The 19872-nt window shown below is 36.5% G+C and overlaps 2 protein-coding genes across 2 annotated transcripts in view; both read left to right on the forward strand.

Annotated features, from left to right (window-relative positions):
* Positions 1–10156, forward strand: part of LOC106880705 (origin recognition complex subunit 1) — a 42327-nt gene extending 32171 nt beyond the window's left edge. The window contains exons 13-15 of the mRNA XM_014930778.2: positions 84–253; positions 2285–2409; positions 4304–10156. Coding sequence (XP_014786264.1) covers positions 84–253; positions 2285–2409; positions 4304–4467 — 459 coding nt within the window. The 3' untranslated portion in view covers positions 4468–10156. The remainder of the gene's footprint in view (positions 1–83; positions 254–2284; positions 2410–4303) is intronic.
* A 6358-nt stretch (positions 10157–16514) lies between these two features.
* The window catches only part of LOC106880704 (protein FAM91A1), a 74755-nt gene continuing 71397 nt past the window's right edge, over positions 16515–19872 (forward strand). The window contains exon 1 of the mRNA XM_014930777.2: positions 16515–17228. Coding sequence (XP_014786263.1) covers positions 17157–17228 — 72 coding nt within the window. The 5' untranslated portion in view covers positions 16515–17156. The remainder of the gene's footprint in view (positions 17229–19872) is intronic.

A 19872-nucleotide genomic window follows, 5' to 3' on the forward strand; every position in this document is an offset into this window, starting at 1 on the left:
ACACACACACACACACACACACACACACACACACAAAAGTTATTTTTAAACAGGACTCAGCTATTCATCTATCAATTTTACAGGTTGCAGCTGTGTCTGGAGATGCACGTCGTGCGTTAGACATCTGCAGGAGAGCTACTGAAATAGCAGGACGCAAGAATTCTGATAATACAGGGCAGAAACTAGTGGGCATGTCACATGTGAATCAAGCGTTACAGGAAATGTATTCATCTAGCCAGGTTTCTGCTATCAGGTAACTTCATTCTTCAGTAGACTGCATAGATTGAAATTTGAATCATATTGTCTTACTATGACACTGTTTTCTCTATTCTTATGCCCTAATTTTCAGATATTATATTCACTCATACATGCACAAGCCATACATACATATATCTATATCTACTTATGATGCCTTGAGCAAAAACAAGAAGATGAAATGAATGAGAGGGAAAAGTTTAAACAAAGGTGGTATTAGTATAATGCTTGAGAGGAAGGAAAAGAGTCTTTGACGTATTGAATGCTATTCCTTCATCAGAAAAAGGAAAGAGATGGAGAAGGTGGTGAATAAAAAAAATTCAGGACTAGGTAAGAATGAGGTTCTATAGGGTGGTGTGTGGAAGAGAGGAAGAGGTAGGTAGTGAGCAAGTTTTGGAGAGTATCCGTGTATAGAGTGGGCATAGGGGAGGTGTGTATAGAGGTGTACAAGTGTGAAAGGTGGGTTGATTAGGTGTGAATGTATTGTGTGGGAGAGGTAAAAGGCAAGATTGGAAAACCACTGAAGAAAACAGTATACTTGGTATATCTATCTACCTACCTACCTATCCAGTCTCCTAGCATCCCATTAGATTGATAAAGTATTTATCCAAAGCGATAGATTGATAAAATTGTTAGAGCATTAGTTGGTAGTAATTTGCAGTATCTGTTCCAGTGGTGGTTAACCAAGAGCATTCAGACTCAATGGCAACATATAAATACCTTGACTTATGAATATATGAAATGTCAGTGAAGATAAATATTAGATACAGGCAGCAATTTTACCTCTGTATGTATCTGCATCTACACACACACACACACATACACTGTATGTATGTGTCATCATCATTGTTGTTGTTTGAATGTCCACTTTTCCATGGGTCATACTGAATTTGTTGAGGCAAATTTTTCTATGACCAAATGCCCTTCCTGTTACCCACACTCACCTATTCCCAGGGAAGATTGGAAAAGAAAGACACAGCTTGTATGACAGTGATGCTCACAGTTATTTTGTGATATCAAAACAAGGAAACAACCACCAACACGCACATATGTATATACACACATATGACAAGCTTATTTCAGTCTGTCAACCAAATCAGCTCACAAGACTTTCAACACCCAGGGGCTATAGTTGAAGATACTTGCCTTTGGTACTGTGCAATGACATTGAACCGAAAACTACGTGATTGAGATGCAAACTTAACCATTCAGCTGTGCCTGCATCTTACACACATTTTATATATATATATAATGCTTCACCCACCTTTGTTCAAAATAAAGCTGCATAGGATTGTCTACCTTTAGATTTGAATGTGTTGGAATTGATTTAATATAAATCAACCTAATGCACATACCTGCTATACCAAAGAACACTAGGATACTTATCCAGTAGAAACACATGTTGGAATGGAATATGAAGAGAATAAGTTATTAAATAAATTTTGAAGATCTATAATTCTCCATTCTTCATCATGATATATATATGCTAAACCTTACAAAGGAGATGACAGAGGGCCGAGATATGTGTCACATTGCTGTACTTGAGAAGACCACCCGTCACAAAAGAATTGAGGTCCTAAAACCAAGTTGCCTTATACAAAGCACCCAGTACACTCTATAAAGTGGTTGGCATTAGGAAGGGTATCCAACCATAGAAACCCTGCCAAAGCAGACTATGGAACCTGTTGTGGCCCCTGGCCTTGTCAGTTCCTGCCAAGCTGTCCAACCCATGCCACATTGAAAATTGGCATTAAATGTTGATGATGATATGTATACACACACTACACTATTACATTACATAGTGGAGGAAAGATGTGGCATATTTCTTTGTGCATAAATCTAATGCTACCATATTGAAATGCTGTTGAATATTGAACACCTGAATAAAACGTTTCTCTCAAAATCCATCTGTTTACTTAAAATTATAGAGCACTAATCACCTTGATGATAATGATATGGATGATGTCACAGTGTGTTGCCACCCACATGGGAACTCCGATAAATAATCTTTCTCTCTATTTCTATTCAGAAATGCATCTGAACAAGAGCAACTATTCCTTAGAGCCATTATTGCAGAGTTCCAGCGTTGTGGCTTGGAAGAAGCACAGTTTTCCAAGCTTTACACTCAACACATTTCTCTTTGCAGGTTAGAAGGTTAGTATCAAATAAAATCAGTGTAATTTGAATCAATTGATGTTGTGTTAGCAAAATGTCAAGCGAGTAAAATTAAAAAAAAAATTGTATAGGGGTCTGCCCAAATGTTGGCTGTTGCTTCTCTCAATAGTAACCTAATACACGTTTTTGTTTTTACTGTATTGACAATCTTTCTGCTCCATATTTCTGGCTCAGTTCTGATTATCTTTATTCTTTTCTGTGCTTTTAAAAAATTTTATATTGTTTCATATTCATATTTTTCCCCCACTAGAATTTAAACAAAATGCCTTGAGTGAATTTGGTAGATGGAGACTGTGGAAGCCAATTGTGTGTGTGTGTGTGTGTGTTTGTTTCTGTGTTTGTCCTCCACTACCACTTGACAACTGGTTTCTTGGTTTGTGTACTTCCTTGTAACTTGGCAGTTTGACAAAAGAGAGCGATAGAATTAGTGCCAGACTTTAAAAAATAGGTACTAGGTTGATTTGTTTTACCAAAACCCTCGAAGGTAGTGTCCCAGATGTCTTTCCTCTTTGTGTATTGCTAATCATTCTACCATGATGTGTGAACAGTGTTTTGTTGTTTACTTTGGAAATTCAGACATTTATTGTTTATAGCAGCACTTAAACTTTTTTCATTCATGACCCCATTTTTCATCACGAGATTTTTCGTGACCCCAGATATTAAATATGACACATCACGTTAAATATTGTGCGTTTGTGAAATAACATATAAACTGAAATTCAAGTGTTTGTATTTAATTTTCGCGACCCCAAATGGAGTCGCGAGTCGTAGTTTATGAAGCGTTGGTTTAGGGTAATGTTTTGGTTTTAATGCTCTATTGATGTTCTACCAGTTATCACTCAACTGTAAAGGAGAAAAACCTACCGCTACAGGAAGAGTTATCTACCTTGTTTTTTAAACGCTTTGCATAATTAATAGTTGTAATGGAATGAAACAGTTGGGTGCAGCCGTTTGTACGCTGACAATTTGGTACGGCTGACTGGACATCCTACCTATTTTAACGACATTATTTTTTTGGTGCTGAAAGTAAACACACGCACACTCGTACAAAAATATATACAGACAGATAAAATGAGAGAGTGCACCACTACCAGCCACCAAATGAATTGATCAACAAGAAAACTTCTCTACAACCAATTTAGTTAAGAAGTTTGCTTCCCAGCGACAGTTTTGAGTTTAATCCCACTGTGTGGCACCTTGGGCAAGTGTTTTCTACTATGGCCCTTCAGCAAATGTTTTCAACAAGCTGCAGACTAACCAAATTCTTGTGGGTGGATTTGGTTGATAGAAACTGATTGTATATGTATCACCTTATCTTGACATTGCATATTTGTAAATGAGTCTCACCATCATACAAGAATATCTCTTTTACTCTTTTACTTGTTTCAGTCATTTGACTGTGGCCATGCTGGAGCACCGCCTTTAGTCGAGCAAATCGACCCCAGGACTTATTTTTGGGAAGCCTGGTACTTATTCTATCGGTCTCTTTTGCCGAACCGTTAAGTTATTATTTATTTCCAATATTCTATACACACATGTTTGGCCATGGGCAGATATTACCTAGCTTGGAAACAAGTGAATGTTGTTGACAGGAAGGGCATCCAGCTGTAGAAAATCTACCTCAGTAATCCCCACCTGATCCATGCAAGCATGGAAAAGTGAACATTAAAAAGATAACAATGATGGATGAAATATGTACAAGGGTTGAGGGAATCAACTAAAACTCTTAAAGGTTATGCTTCAACATGGTCATAGTCCAATCACTGAAACTAGTAAAAGTACAAAAAAAAAGAAAATTAATAGGTCTGAAGAGGAGATACACATGTGACATAATCCCTTTTATTACTTTTAATTTTCTTTCTCTTCACAACAGGTCTTCCGCCACCCACATTTTCTGAATTGTTTTCAATCTGTTCCCGCCTGAGCTCTATGAAAATTTTATTATCCGAACATGGCCAGATGGATTTACAGATGAAGGTCCGATTAAACATCAGCCAAGATGACGTTTTGTTTGCCATGAAGGATATAGACTTATAATACAACATACTACTTCATTATTTTTATGTCTTTCTGAAGTCATGACAGAAAATTTTTTTTGTTGTTTTTTTTTTTCGTTTTACTCTTTCTTCATTCACATGTATAATATTGTTCCAAATGTAAATAGTTTTAAACTTAGTCACATTTATTTTTAAGGCTATGGACATCAGAATCGGCAGAGCATTAGACAACATGACTTTCAGTATTCTGGGGGTTTTTTTTTCCTCTCTTCATCCATGTGTAATAATATTGTCTCAAATGTAAATAGTTTTAAATTTAGTCACTTTTGTTTTTAAAGTTATGGACATCGGATTCAGTAGAGCACTAGACAACATGACTCTCAATATTGTTATTTTTTTCTCTGTCTCTAATGTAAATAGTTTCAAGTTGTTTTAGTTGTTTTTATTTTTAAAGGATACTAACATCAGAATCAATGGAGCACCAAACAAGCATGACTTATATTCTGTTATGTTTCTTTACATTCTAAATTCAAAAATCTTACTTGAAATAATTTTGCCCCTTCAATCCTGTGTCTGTGTTAATAATTGCTATTACTGAAACAGAACATTAACCCTTGAGTATTTAAATTAGCTATATCTGCCCCAAATATTTTACCTTTTTTGTGTTCAAACTAGCCAGATCTGCCTTCCCATACCTACCCTGCAATGTCATCATCATCATCATCATTTAACGTCCGCTTTCCATGCTAGTATGGGTCGGACGATTTGACTGGGGACTGGCGAACCAGATGGCTACACCAGACTCCAATCTGATCTGGCAGAGTTTCTACTGCTAGATGCCCTTCCTAACACCAACCACTCCGAGAGTGTAGTGGGTGCTTTTTACGTGCCTCCAGCACAAGGGCCAGTCCAGCAGTGCTGGCAACGGCCACGCTCAAATGGTGTTTTTACATGCCACCTGCACAGGAGTCAGTCTAATGTTTTGTTCACATGCCACCGGCACAAGTGCCAAACAATCACACTATCAAAATCTCAAAGCTACTAGATGATGCATGAATAATTAAAAGCAATGTGAATAAATAAGCATTACATTTGACAGAATAATATGAATGCTAAAGGATTAATGTCAGATAATAGTGGACTGGCTGAATTTACACTATTTGTACCAGCAGTTTATGTTCTGAGTTCTGGGGATAAATAAGATAAAACACCAGTCAAATATTGAGGTCAATTTAACTGACTATTCCCCTTACCCCTTTCCGATCTTGTGCCTACATTAGAAGCAACATCAGATGCAAAGTTTTAGTAACTTTCTTTATGACAGTTGCAGTGAAGTAGGTCTCTAGGAGGCTAGTTTACTACTTGAGGGGCTGGTTATTTGTTTCTGTTACTGGCACTGTGAGTTACATATAACCTTTGCAATGATTCATTTCACTCACTATGGTAATTAGTACCATAGTTGAATATAGTTAACTACTGTAAATAGTAAGAGCACTAGAGTTTTGCTAGTTTTGGTACCAAGCCAAAATCATCCAAAGGGACCCCAGAGGAGAAGTTAACAAAAAAAACCATTGCATAGTATGCTTCCTTTCATCATCATCATCATCATCATCATCATCGTTTGATGTCTGCTTTCCATGCTAGCATGGGTTGGACGATTTGACTGAGGACTGGCAAACCAGATGGCTGCACCAGGCTCCAATTTGATCTGGCAGAATTTCTACATCTGGATGCCCTTCGTAATGCCAACCACTCCAAGAGTGTAGTGAGTGCTTTTACGTGCCGTTGGCACGTGGTCCATTCAGGCAGTACTGGCAACAGCCACGCTCAAGTGGTGTTTTTTACATGCCACCTGCACAGGAGCCAGTCCAGCGGCACTGGCAATGACCTCGCTCGAATGATTTTCTAACATGCCACTGGCTGGTAACGATCACGCTCGAATGGTGCTTTTTATGTGCCACTGGCACAGAAGCCAGTCTTCTGTACAGACATATTACCTAGCTTGGAAACAAGTGAGTGTTGTTGACAGGAGGCTGAGAAATTCGCTGTAATGTTTCACATGGATCATCTACATCCAACCAATACTAAAGGACATCAGAGCATGTATATCAATGACAAAGTCATTGATACACACTCTAGCCATCATTGGACTGGGCAGCTGACTTCACTGGCAGTGAGTGGTCACCGGAGAGGCTGGGGAGAAGTCTGAGACTCACAATATCTAATATCAAGGCAATGGACATCAATAAATGCTTTGTTTCAAAGACAGTATACTATGTGATTTATAAATAATGCAAACAATGTGAAATAGATTGGCTCAGTAAAAATGTATATTTGCAACCCAATTTGAAATTTGTGTGTTTCAAATTTCAATATCTGGTATGATTACTGTTATCTTTTATGTAGTTTTAATATAGGGAAATAAATTTTGCATACTTTAAAATCTTTTTTTCCTCTCTCTGTAGGTAGACACACAACAGGCAGCCACTCCTACCAAATTCTTACTATAAATTCTTCCTATGACCTTAACGATACTATGTCCAACCACACACATACATAAATAACTACACACATACACACACGTGCTATCATTACATACACACACACACCTCCTCTTGCACTCTCCTGTCTTTGAAAAGAACTTTTTCTCCACCCTTTCTCTTTTGGTCATTCCAATATGTGACCGCGTGTACATCGTCGGTGATTTTCTTTCTCTGTCTTCCCTTCTTTGGACTTTTCCTATATTTCTGACGAAGATCTCCGATTGAAATGTTAAATCCTCTTTCTTTTCTTTCCTTTCCTGAGCGTCCAATAACTCTGTACTTATTCCACGTCCTCGCATTGTTTTTTTTTTCAGTAATCAACATTATGTTTAATATTATGGAATTTTCAAAACAAGAATCTCAGATGCTTATTGTTTAGTCCAGGTCAACCTTCAGTAAAATTTGAGGGAGATTTGGTTGCTATTTGTACCAGTTCAATGGACCACACATATATTTCAGTATAAGCGGCGAGCTGGCAGAAACGTTAGCACGCTGGGCGAAATACTTAACGGTATTTCGTCTGCCGCTACGTTCTGAGTTCAAATTCCGCCGAGGTCGACTTTGCCTTTCATCCTTTCGGGGTCGATTAAATAAGTACCAGTTACGCACTGGGGGTCGGTATTATCGACTTAATCCGTTTGTCTGTCCTTGTTTGTCCCCTCAGTGTGTAGCCCCTTGTGGGTAGTATAGAAATAACACATAAAAACATATCCTGCTGAAGATCATAATAAACTAAATTTTGTAATGGTTTTAAAACTGTAAACTATGTAAATAATCAAGAAAAATGTGCATTTCATTGGAAAACAATGTTACTGTAACACAAAATTAAAGCAAGTATGGCACACTTTCAAGATTAGCTAGGTATTGCTATCTTGTTTGGTTCCATATGGTAATGTTATATGTTTTTGGGTACCATTTTGCTTGTATCTCTATCACAAGTCCTTCACTGTACTGAACTAGATTGCTGTCTAACCTAACAATTTCCAATGATTTTACTTTTAAGGAACCTTTGGAATGCATTCCATTATCTCAAGAAATTTCCACATATAATATTATATACCTTTATTGATATTTTTCTTTCGTTTTCATGAAATTAAATTTTGGATGACTGTGTGGTTAAGAAGTTTGTTTCCCAACCATATGGTTTCCCATTCAGTCCTATTGAGTAGCATCTTGGGCAAGTGTCTTCTACTATAGATCCAGGAAACCAAGGCCCTGTGAGTGAATTTGGTTGATGGAAATGAAAAGAAGTTTATTATATAGACATACAAGGGGGTGCTACAAAGTTTCTGGCCTTGGGTAAAAGAAAATACAGGAGGATCAGTTAATTATAATTTTACTCAACATATTTCCCTCTCAAGTTCACATACTTATTGCAGCAGTCCTTCAGTTTTTGTAAGCTCTGTAAAAGAATTTGAAAGGTTGGGCCTCCAACCAGGCTTTTCACAATACTTTACAGCCAGATACTTTTCAGTACCCCTTTGTATATTTGTGTGTGTCCTTGTCTTGTCATAACATGATGGTTTTAAAGGAGTGGCATTATCATACAAGTAATGCTTTTCATTTCCAATCTTCTGTGAAACATGTCTGACCATGAGAAAATATTACTTTGCTTGGAAACTGGTCACACAGACACATACATATATGTATATACAAGAAATTTCTTTCAGTTTCCATCTACCAAAACCACTCAAAGCATTTCTTGGCCCAGGTCTAAAGTAGCAGACACTTACCCAAGGTGCTGCACAGTGAGACTGAAGCCACATGGTTAAGAAGCAAGCTTCTTTTAACCACTTTTTTTCCTCCATCCAGAAGTGATTCAATATGCATTTAATTTCGATATTAAAAAATTTTTTTTATATAACTCTAAGGGTTCCAGGAAACTCTGGTTGGGAAATGTTGGCCTAACCAATCAACTCGGTAATAGTGGAAAGATGTTATTTAGCTAGCCTTTGTCAGACAAATCTGTGAGCAAGGCAATTTCTGCCATAACTGTCTCATTTCTTTATAGTGTATCTAAGACTATATTATGTGATGTGACTTTGTTTTGTTTTTTTAAGGTGATAATAGTGTGATTTGAAGGGAAAATGTCTGCTATTTCTAGTAGGCTTCCTCATTGTTTTCCCCGGATAAGCCCTGGTCCTGCATACTTGTGATCAAATGTTCCAGCTATGACCATCCTGTCTTGTTTTCCAAATGTATTATATCTAGGATTGTGGAGGCGCAATGACCCAGTGGTTAGGGCAGCGGACTCGCAGTCATAGGATTGCGGTTTCGATTCCCAGACCAGGCGTTGTGAGTGTTTATTGAGCAAAAACATCTAAAGCTCCACGAGGCTCCAGCGGAGGATGGTGGCGAACCCTGCTGTACTCTTTCACCACTACTTTCTCTCACTCTTTCTTCCTGTTTCTGTTGTGCCTGTAATTCAAAGGGTCAGCCTTGTCACACTGTGTCACGCTCAATATCCCCGAGAACTACGTTAAGGGTACACATGTCTGTAGAGTGCTCAGCCACTTGCACGTTAATTTCACGGGCAGGCTGTTCCATTGATCGGATCAACTGGAACCCTCGACATCGTAAGCGACAGAGTGCCAACTACTACTACTATATCTAGGATTACATTATCATGATCTTTTCTAAGACAGTAGGATGTTATTTGAGAGAAATTTTGCAATTATTTCTAGCAGGTTAAACAATTATAAAGGCTTCCTTGTCAGCTCATAGTCGTAGTGAATAATTTGGTAATAGTTCACTGAAGAGAGCATGGATGGCTAGGTGGACTCAAGATGACCAACCAAAGATATCATCTGTCTTTCACACCCTATCACCAACAAATTATGTTTGTGTCCGCTATAAGGGCGCATAATTCAGCCTGCTAGTTATTAACAGATACCATAGATCAGGAGTAAACAGGTTCAACTCCAAGCGAGGGTATAATAGCATAGAGAGGGATGTGCTCTGCTGGTTTCACAAGACCCATTCTCAATACATTGTCTGAAGAGGGTTAACAAATGCAAGAAATAGGGGAATAAATGATAGCATTGGTGTGGAATTTTGGGATTGATGTTCCTCAAGTCCTATGCTTCGTTAGAAGAGAAGAGTTTTTCTCTTCATTTTTTTTTTTTTTTGTATTGTTTCATGCAATGGAAATTGCATGACTTTGAATAATAAAAAAAAAGACTTTTTCCAAAATTTTCGAGTTTTGTTGTTTTGTTTTTAATCTTTATATTCTGTACCCTACCTCGATTCAATAACCTTTTCTTTCCCTATTGCGTATAAGACTTCAAGGAAACAATTACGCTAAAAGTCCATTTAAGTGTTTATGGCAAACTATAATTAATTTGCAAAACTCATCTATTTTCCAATATAAACTATTAAACGGTTATTTCAATACTTTGTTCTGTGTGTATTATACATTAGCACTATGAATATGTGTGGGTGGTGCATGTGTATGTGTGTTTATTTGCGTACGTGTGTATATATATATATATATATATATGCGCAATGACTCTGAGGAAGCAATTTTTAACAGTTTTAGATTGCGCTTCTGGCTTTTTAAACTGGAACATGTAATGCACACACGCATATATATATATGTATATATGGGATGGCCATCTTTTTTTTTTAACCCCAAATCGACCGTGACCAAAGGCCATCCTGTATTATTTAGAAACTGTAGCATAACTGCGTTATTCAATGTTCCTTATGTTAAAACAGTAATGTTGTTTGAGAAGATTTACCTGCTATTTCTAGCAGGTTGAAGAACTACGTGGACGCTCCGTCGTTGACTGGTCATATATAAAATAACGAGGATAGATAAATAGTGACACATTCAATATGGTAATACGAATATGTATTCGTATATGTAATTAAGTGAGACCTTATGCCTGTCACCAAGAAATCAATATTGCCATATGGTGAAAGGGGCGTAGAACAGGAAAGGTCAAAGTTCATTCATTCACTGAATGATTTGTGTATGTAATTTAAGGTGCTGTTGTTTCTTCGCTGTCCTTTGACCTACTGTTATACATTTAACTGTATCGATTGTCAAAACCGATATGATTGGTTGTTTGAAGATTTTTAAATCCAATGAAATTAGATGTATTTACGATCTCCTCTAAACTTGTAAATTGCATCTACAATAGAATAGAATGCAGGTTAGAAAACTACGGAAGCTGCAACTAGTCATTAAGTAGCTATTAATGTAATATGTTAGACGTCGATGAGAGACCGTTTATAAAGTCAAGAGGAAATAAATAATCCATTATAATTAGTAGTCCTGTACAATCTGAATTTTTTTTTACAACAGAAAGAATTATTTATAATGTATCAACATAAGATATTAAGACATGATGTAAATATATTATTTACAAATAAGCGTTCGTTAATCAAATCTGAATGTGAATTGAATAGCGGGAACATTTAAAAAAAATTTTTTTTTTAATAAATGTTGTAGATTTATTGAGTGGGTGTAATAGAGAAGGATGTGGCTTTATACCTGATCTTGAGCGGCTAAAATGTACCTGACCCTCCATCATATTTTTTATTACATCTGGTTGATTTATTGACTTTATAGAAATGCTAAGATCATTTTATAACAGGAATGTTTGTGTGTGTGTGCTGATGACGCCTGCTATGGCTGAAGCATGTCCTCAACTGTCTTCTTGTCTGTAGACAATCAAATTGTCTTCTTAGCATCGTATCAAAATTGAAGCATTTTTTTGGTCTTGAGATTATCTCCCCTCGTTATTTTGATTTGATCGCAGTTGTCATAAAGCCTACGTTTATTTTCCTCAGAAACAGAAAATAATTTCAATAAATGAAGAATTTATCTTGTATAGTTTTGTGTGTTGTGTACTGCCACTTGTCACCTCTTTTCTGGGCCACTCCTATTTCTTTCACCTTCCACCCAACTCAACTGATATTCACCATCAACCACACCTTCACTTTTGTTCATCATTCACTATATTCACCCTTGTGAAAGCATATGGCTAAGTGATTAGGCTATGACACTCACGATCGTGGTTTCAATTCCTGAACCAGGTGGTGCATTGTATTTTGAGGAAAGCACTTCACCTCACATTGCTCTATGATCACTCCAACACTGCACCTATTCAAGCAATGTCGATTTGATGGAGGGAGTAAGCTACTGTACAGTACACACATTTGATCACTATAAACAAAGCATTTGCACAGAGTCAACATTAAATTGCAGAATCATCTTTCTCGGGGTGATCTCAGATTAGTATCAAAAGGATTAAGCAGGAATCAAGACTGTCACATATTGTTTCATGTGAAGTTTGTGAAGCCCATGAGAGAATCTGTATGTGGTTGATCTATCTGACAGAAACACCAACCATCTTAATCTCCCTCCAACCACAGTCCTATTTACATTTTACTTGAAAAAAATGCTGGATGGTCATGTTGGAAACATCATCATCATTTAGCATCTGTTTTCCATGCTGGTATGGGTTAGATGGTTTGATTGGAACTAGTAAGTCAGAGGGCCATACCAGGCTCCAGTTTGGTTTGGCTTGGTTTCAACAGGTGGATGCCCTTCCTAACACCAAGCACTCCAAGAGTGTAGTGGGTGTCTTTTACAGGTCACTGGCACAGGTGCCTTATACGTGTCACTGGCATAGGTACCTTGTATGTGTCACCAGCATAAGTACCTTTACATGTCACCAGCACAGGCCACAACTATGATTTCACTTGTCTTGATATGTCTTCTCAAGCACAGCAAATCGCCAAAAGTTTCAATCACTTGTCATTGCCTCTTATAGATTTGTTGAATCAGAGTTGACCAAGGCTTATACAACAAGAATTCTTTTTAATTCTGACACAAGGCCTGCAATTTGAAGGGGAAGAAGAAAGCCAATTACGTTGACCCCAGTACTTGATTGCTACTTTAGTTTATTGATCCCTGAGGAATAAAAGACAAACTTTACCCTGGTGGAATTTGAATTTACAATATAAAAAGTTGGGAGAAATGCCAAAAAGCATTTTTGTCCAACATACCAAAAATTCTGCCAGCATACAGCCTTAGATTGTACATCAATAACAACAATGAAAATGGCAGTGATGTCAACTGGAAGTTTGCCTTTTGCTCTACAAAACTAGCTATGTAATGATTAATGAATTACTTAAATGATGTCTTAACTCTTTAGCATTCAGATTACTCTATCAAATTATTCACTTATTTATTCAAATATTGTTTTAAACTAATCATACATTTTATCTCATAGCTTTGAGATTTTGATGATGTAATCATTTAATTTTAGAATGACATTGTAGGGTAAGTATGAAAGGTTGAATCCAGTCAGTTTGAGCATATAACAGGTAGAATATTTTGACCTGATATGGTTGCTTTAAATGATAAAAGATTAATGGCACTATTCTTTCTAATTTTTGTTGTTAATCATAATGCTATAGACCTTGTTATATAAAACATAACATTACATGTGAAATATGATACATAATATAAAAATATAATTTCTTCATTAAAAACAATATGAAAAGAAAACATTATTCTTTTAACAAATTTATTAATCGTCTATGGCAGTTATTGATCAGTTACATCAGTCCCAACACCTACATCAAAAAGCTAAAAATTTGGAATGTAAAATCACAAAACATACTTAACCTTCATTTAATCAAAAATCATTAGGATTCTCACTGAGTAACCAAAATTGAATCATGCAGCAATTCATTACATTTCTCAATATTCTTTACTCACTCTCACACACATATACACACGTGTGTGTGTGTGTGTGTGTGCAACTCTCTCTCTCTTTCTCACTCTCTGTGTGTATGTAAGATATTTAAGAAGATATGTCTGTTTGATGAAACCTCATTATATTTAAAACAATATTTTATTATTCTTGTAAAACCGTTTTTTTTTTAATAGTGTAGAAACAGCTGTAATTTACTAGATGTGTCATTTGTTTGTATAAAATAATAAAATTGAATTGAATTTATCATTTAATGATTAAATTATTTAATTGTTCAATTTATTATTTTGGTTTCCATTGTAACATTCTCTGTTTTTTTTTCCGTCCTTGTTTTCATATGCATTCACTGCTTTCATCTAAGGAAAAACTTCTTAGCTTAGTTTTTCCTTGGGGCTGGCCAGATTGGAATATAACCAGCCAAAACTGCAAAGATAATCTGGAACTCAACTGAGGAAAGAAAACTCCGAATTTCTACTCTATTCCTTTCTCTTGCTAACTATGCTTTCACAAACAATCACCTCCACTTCTTCCTTGGTCACTTAGTTAATAGCAGTTGTCAATTATTTGAATACAAATGAGATTAAACTTGAATGTGGGCAGGATCTGTATGAAGATGAAGTGAAGATATTACTTTTTAATCACAGACCAAACCATATAGTATTTAGTGGAGAGAGAATCTTTCCTTCTAAAATGCAGACAGAACCATGTAGTGTGTACTTTATACTAGCTAAATGTAGGCAAACATATTTAGTAGTAACCCGAATATAATTTTTAATCAATTGAAATTATACCCATTATGAAAAAGAGCCATTAGTGCTAATGACAATTAATTTTAAAGGTGACAAGGGAAAAACTTTGCTACTTAAACTGACTCAAAATTAAATTGAGATATGGAGTGGATGAATGAGTTTGATCATTAATAACTATGTTAACAATTCTGGACATATTTCAACTTTATTACACCTTTTTAGTGAAACTTAAGCACCAGACCACAGAATGACTTAAAGAATTTATATCAAACACAAGCAACTTTTTTGAGGAGTGGGCTGCATGAGACATGATTCAAGTCACACTACTGAAACAATTCAAGGTCATCCTGCAGGTCACAGTTTGTCCCTGAAGAGTTTATAGTTTTGGTGTGAAAATAATTTGCTAGTTATGTACATTTGAAATAAATATCAGATTCAGTTCACCAATTTCCTCATCTCTCCATGCCATACAAACTTATTGAAATTCACTATTATTACTGCTATAAAAAAAAAAAAAGATAAAATTAAAATGGAGTAGTTTTGCTGAAGCATTATGTTAAAAAGATCTATTGTGTAAACCTGGAATGATGCAAGAAGGTACAAAGTAAACTATAAAAGGAAAAGGAAAACAAAGCAAAACAAAATTGCAATTTTTACCTAGTGTTTCTATATTTCGCGGTTATGACCCATTCTTTAGGACATTTGGAAAAAGTAAGGGATGGAAGTGTGGCTGAATGGTTAAGAAGTTTGCTTCTCAACCTATGGTTTTGAGTTCAGTCCCACTGTGTGACACCTCTGGCAAGTGTCTTCTACTATAGCCCTTGGCCAATCAAAGCCTTTTGAATGGATTTGGTAGACAGGAACTGAAAGAAGCCTGTGATTGTATGTATGTATGTATGTATATGTGTGTGTGTGTGTGTGTGAATGTGTGTATGTGTATGCATGCTTGTGTTTCCTTGTATTGGCATTGGGTGATTGTGGTCAATGAAAGTCATTTCTTTCCAATATTCTGGGAAAATGTTTGACCATGGGGAAATATTAACCTTGCTTGGAAACAGGTAAGGGTTGGTGACAGGCAAAGCATCTGGCCACAGAAAATTTACCTCAACAAACTCTGTCCAATCCATATAAGTAGGAAAAGTGGACATCAAAACAATAATGATAATGATAATGATAATGATTATTGATGTAGTTGAAGGTATGTTATGTTTAAGGAAGAGGACAGCCAATTCAGCAACCAAAACCAACACTATACCATGATGGGTATGGTCCACAGACTGAGAAGTAAAAATGGTAAAAAAAAAAAAAAAAGCAGCAGCAGTCATTATTTTTAATCTGAACAGTCAGCTTGACTACAGCAAAGGTAATGGCATTCAGACTGTTTCTTCTTTACCATCATCCATATCAGTCATCAATACCATTATTATCAGTGCAAAAGTATATTTCATTAACCCTGTTATGTTATCAAAGTCTGGATCTTGTATAACATTTCTTGTATTATATTCTTTTAATCATCTTCAGGAACCTCAATTGAGTCACTATGTGGAAACCGGTTCTGTTGTACGCCAGAATAGGAAGACACTGTGTGAGAGTAGTCAGCTATCTTGGATGGGGAGTATTTACTAAATATTCCCCTTCCAAGAATATTTTACAAGTTTAAGAGTAAAGAGTATTCAATATTTTGTGAGTTTGTGAGCAAAGTGTATCCGATATCGTGTGTTGAGAACAACGTCTGTTGCATATTTCGTACGTTTTAGAGCAAAGAGTGCCAAATATCTTGTGCGTTTGAGAGCAAAAAGTGTGTTCAATATTTTGTGAAGTTGAGAGCAAAAATGGGTCAGCAAAATGTACAACAGACAAACGTTGATCTTTCTCGCAGTAAATTCCGACAAGCCAACCATTTAAGTAAAACATATTTTAAAAATAAAATTCCAAAAGAATGCAAAATTAAACGAGACACGAGAAACACAATCGTAATAAATAAGTAAAAAATACCGCAGTGATATCGAAATCTTGCTTCAATTCATATTTTAAAGCAAATCGTGTCTTCCATAGCATTAAACTGCTGACTGTTGTAGTCAGGGTGGCGCGTTGTCAGATGTAGCGTTGAGGAAGAGGTAATGGCTGCGTCTGGTTATCTTTCGGGCACCTAACTGCTCGTGCTTCACTATATTTACTTTTGTGCTAAACATTTTATCCATCTTTTATTCCTTTCTTGGCTTCAGTCTGATTCATTATCCTCTTTTGTTTTTTTTTAGCAATTTCTTTTATGCTTTCTCTTCCGTTATCAACTCATTCCTTCCCCTACTATTTTCTCCCTTACATGCTCCCATATTATATGTGGGAATTTTGTTATTTTTCGCTTGCATTCCAACAACAGTCCTCAATAAAAACTGCTGCTACACTTCCAGTTGGGTGTCATCAGCGATGACCCGGGTACATACGCCCGGCATTGGCCCCTAAATAATAGCTCACACACACCACAACAAACATAGCCATTAACATCAACAACCTTACGTCACCCTGGAAGGAAGCAGAAGTGTACAAGGGAGAAAGAGAAAAAGGTGGAAAGGGAAGGAAAAGGTTTGTTTTGGTGGTGGTGTTGTTATTGTTACTACTGCTGTCGTCTCCACCTCTTCAACAAAAAAAAAATAATAAATAAACAAACTAAAACCAAAAATTTGGTCAAAATAACACAAGAGTAAAATGAGCAGCGACGTCGAGGATCATATTCGTCAGAATACACCATGGTCGAAACTACCAGGACTAGTAAAGCAGGTAAGAATAACTATAAATCATTTCTTTTTTTTCTACATGTCAGTTACGAAAAGGGACAACACAATCAATATATATTGACGCCTCCTCCTTGCCATCACACAACCTATCCAATAATCTCCTTTGATGCTGTGTGCTACTGTTTGTCTGTATAGAATATGACTTCTCTCAAGAATTGTCACATTGTGATACATACACTGATTCTATGTTTATACATAATGTAATTTATATTGTGCAGCACACACACGCATGCATTTTTATTTATATACATACGCTCTACATCGTGTATTAGCCGTTTTATTGAGATATCTTCTCGACCTCCATTATATACATATATATAAATCCACACATATAAATTGGCAATGCACAGGAAAACAAGGGATTTGGTGTGCAGACAGGTGCCCACCAGGAATCAGTTCTCAGCCTCCTCCTTTTTATTATAGTTCTCAGCCCATAACAGGTTGCTTAAGACTGGCTACTTGTTGCAATTTCTGCATACCTATAATCCAAATATTATATCAGATCCTATCAAGAAAAATTTGAAGATAGCCAAGACAAAAGCTGTAGTTAGCAGGAACAAAGACAGGACTCTACTGCCATCTGAGAGGTGGCCATGCTCAGTATGAGAGAAAAGAACTGGTAGGTAGGAACTCTGTAACTTGTGCTCAGTGTAAACTATGGGTGCACAAGGCATGCAGTAGGATTGCATGCAGGCTAACAGAAAAAGGACTTTGTATGTTGCAGATGCCTAAGTATAATGTACCAGTAGGAACATCTATAAAATAAATTCTTTCAGATGTGTAGAGGCCTCCCCGAGAATTGATGGCTCCTATTACCTAAGTGTCCAAAGTAGCAGCAGAGCAGGCCGTTCTGAAAACATAGTAGCCCAAGTAAAAACGGGTCGGGTAGCTATTACCCCTGCTGGTAACAAAGGGTCTTTTTCCTCTCTCCAAGTGAAGAGTATATTGTCTGATGTGTGTGTATGGAGTGTGATGTTGTGTGGTTAATGAAACAGGAGCATCGAATGTGGAGGGTGGATGCATGGAGAGCTGGATAGAAATTATGTATGTTCTGCTGGGTGTGTAATGTTAGTGAATGAGAAGGTACATATGATGAGTCTAAGAAGAATCAGGTATAGTGTGTTAGAGAAATGACAGCTGAAAGAGACATGTGATGTGTATGGAGGATGGCAGTTGGGGAAAGGAAGTGCCAAGGAATCCAAGTGGAAGGAACTTATGGAAGAGAAAAACTGGTGGTGAAGGCTAATCCCAGGAAGTTAAACCTCACAAAAGAGATAACAAAGGACTGCAACAAGTGGCAACACACTGTTTTGGAGAACACCCAGTCGACTTTGGCAAGCATGGAAAAAAAGGGATCTAAAATGATGATAACTAGATATGGCAAAATATATACCTATACACACACATAGCACCACACACACACACACACACACACAACATTATATAACGTACATACACACGCACTCACACATATATATAAAAGAGTGTGTCAGGCCAGCATGGAAGGTGGATGTTAAAAGATGACGGTGATGATTTTATATATATAGATATAGTAAATCCCCGAAAAGGAGAATAAACACAAAAAAACAATGCGAGAACACTGTATATGTAAAATATTAGCAGGCGCTCAGGGAAGGAAAGAAAGATGGTCTAACGTTTCGAGCAATGCTCTTCTTCAGAAACAGAGGAAAGTCCAAGAGAAAAGGAAGACAGAGGAAGAAAATTGCCAAAGACTCACATGTGGTTATGGCGATCCATCATCAAACAATGGATCTCCATTGTTTGACAAAGAGGATTCATCTGTTTGATGAACTGGATAACCTGCTACGAAATTAATACGTAGATGGATGAGAGTTCCATAAACACATGTACCCTTAATGTGATTTTCAGTTACATGATGTGTGACAATATTGTACCTTTTGAATTACAAATACAATCCACTCAACAGACTCCTATGCAGTTTCCTTCTATCCATTTTCGGTCACAAGGTATGAGTTGATCCAAGGCTATAGAAAATGACACTTGTCCAAAATGCTGTCTTGGGATTGAAACCAGGATCTTGATCATTTGGCTGTGCTGAACCTATATACATAATTAGCATTTTAAGCACTATAAAATGTATCCACTGAATTTAAGAGATCAATTATTGACCTATTATATTGTTAAACTTCAATATATTATCGTTCTCTAATTTTGGCACAAGCCCAGCAATTTTGAGATTAGTGGGCAAGTTGATTACATTGGCTCCAGTACCCAACTGGTACTTACTTTGTTGGCCCTGAAAGGATGAAAAGCAAAATCAACCTCAGCAACATTTGAACTCTGAATGTAATGGACTGGAAGAATTGCCACTAAGCATATCGTCCAGTGCTGTAACAATTCCACCAGCTTGCCACCTTCACTTCAATATATTATTAAAATGCAATAATCATAAGTAGAATAGATTTGCATATGTGTAAATTGACTGTTCAGAGTAGCAAATCTAGAATAGCAAAAAAGTAAAGATTTGACAGATGTTTTAAAATTTTATGCTAAGTTCTACAGCTGTTTCAGTGATTAGAATACAAACGTCATCATCGATATCATTATGCAATTAAGAGATTAAAAAATACATAATTGATTTAAAT

Source organism: Octopus bimaculoides, chromosome 7 (genome assembly GCF_001194135.2).
Source record: "Octopus bimaculoides isolate UCB-OBI-ISO-001 chromosome 7, ASM119413v2, whole genome shotgun sequence".
Lineage (NCBI taxonomy): Eukaryota > Metazoa > Mollusca > Cephalopoda > Octopoda > Octopodidae > Octopus > Octopus bimaculoides.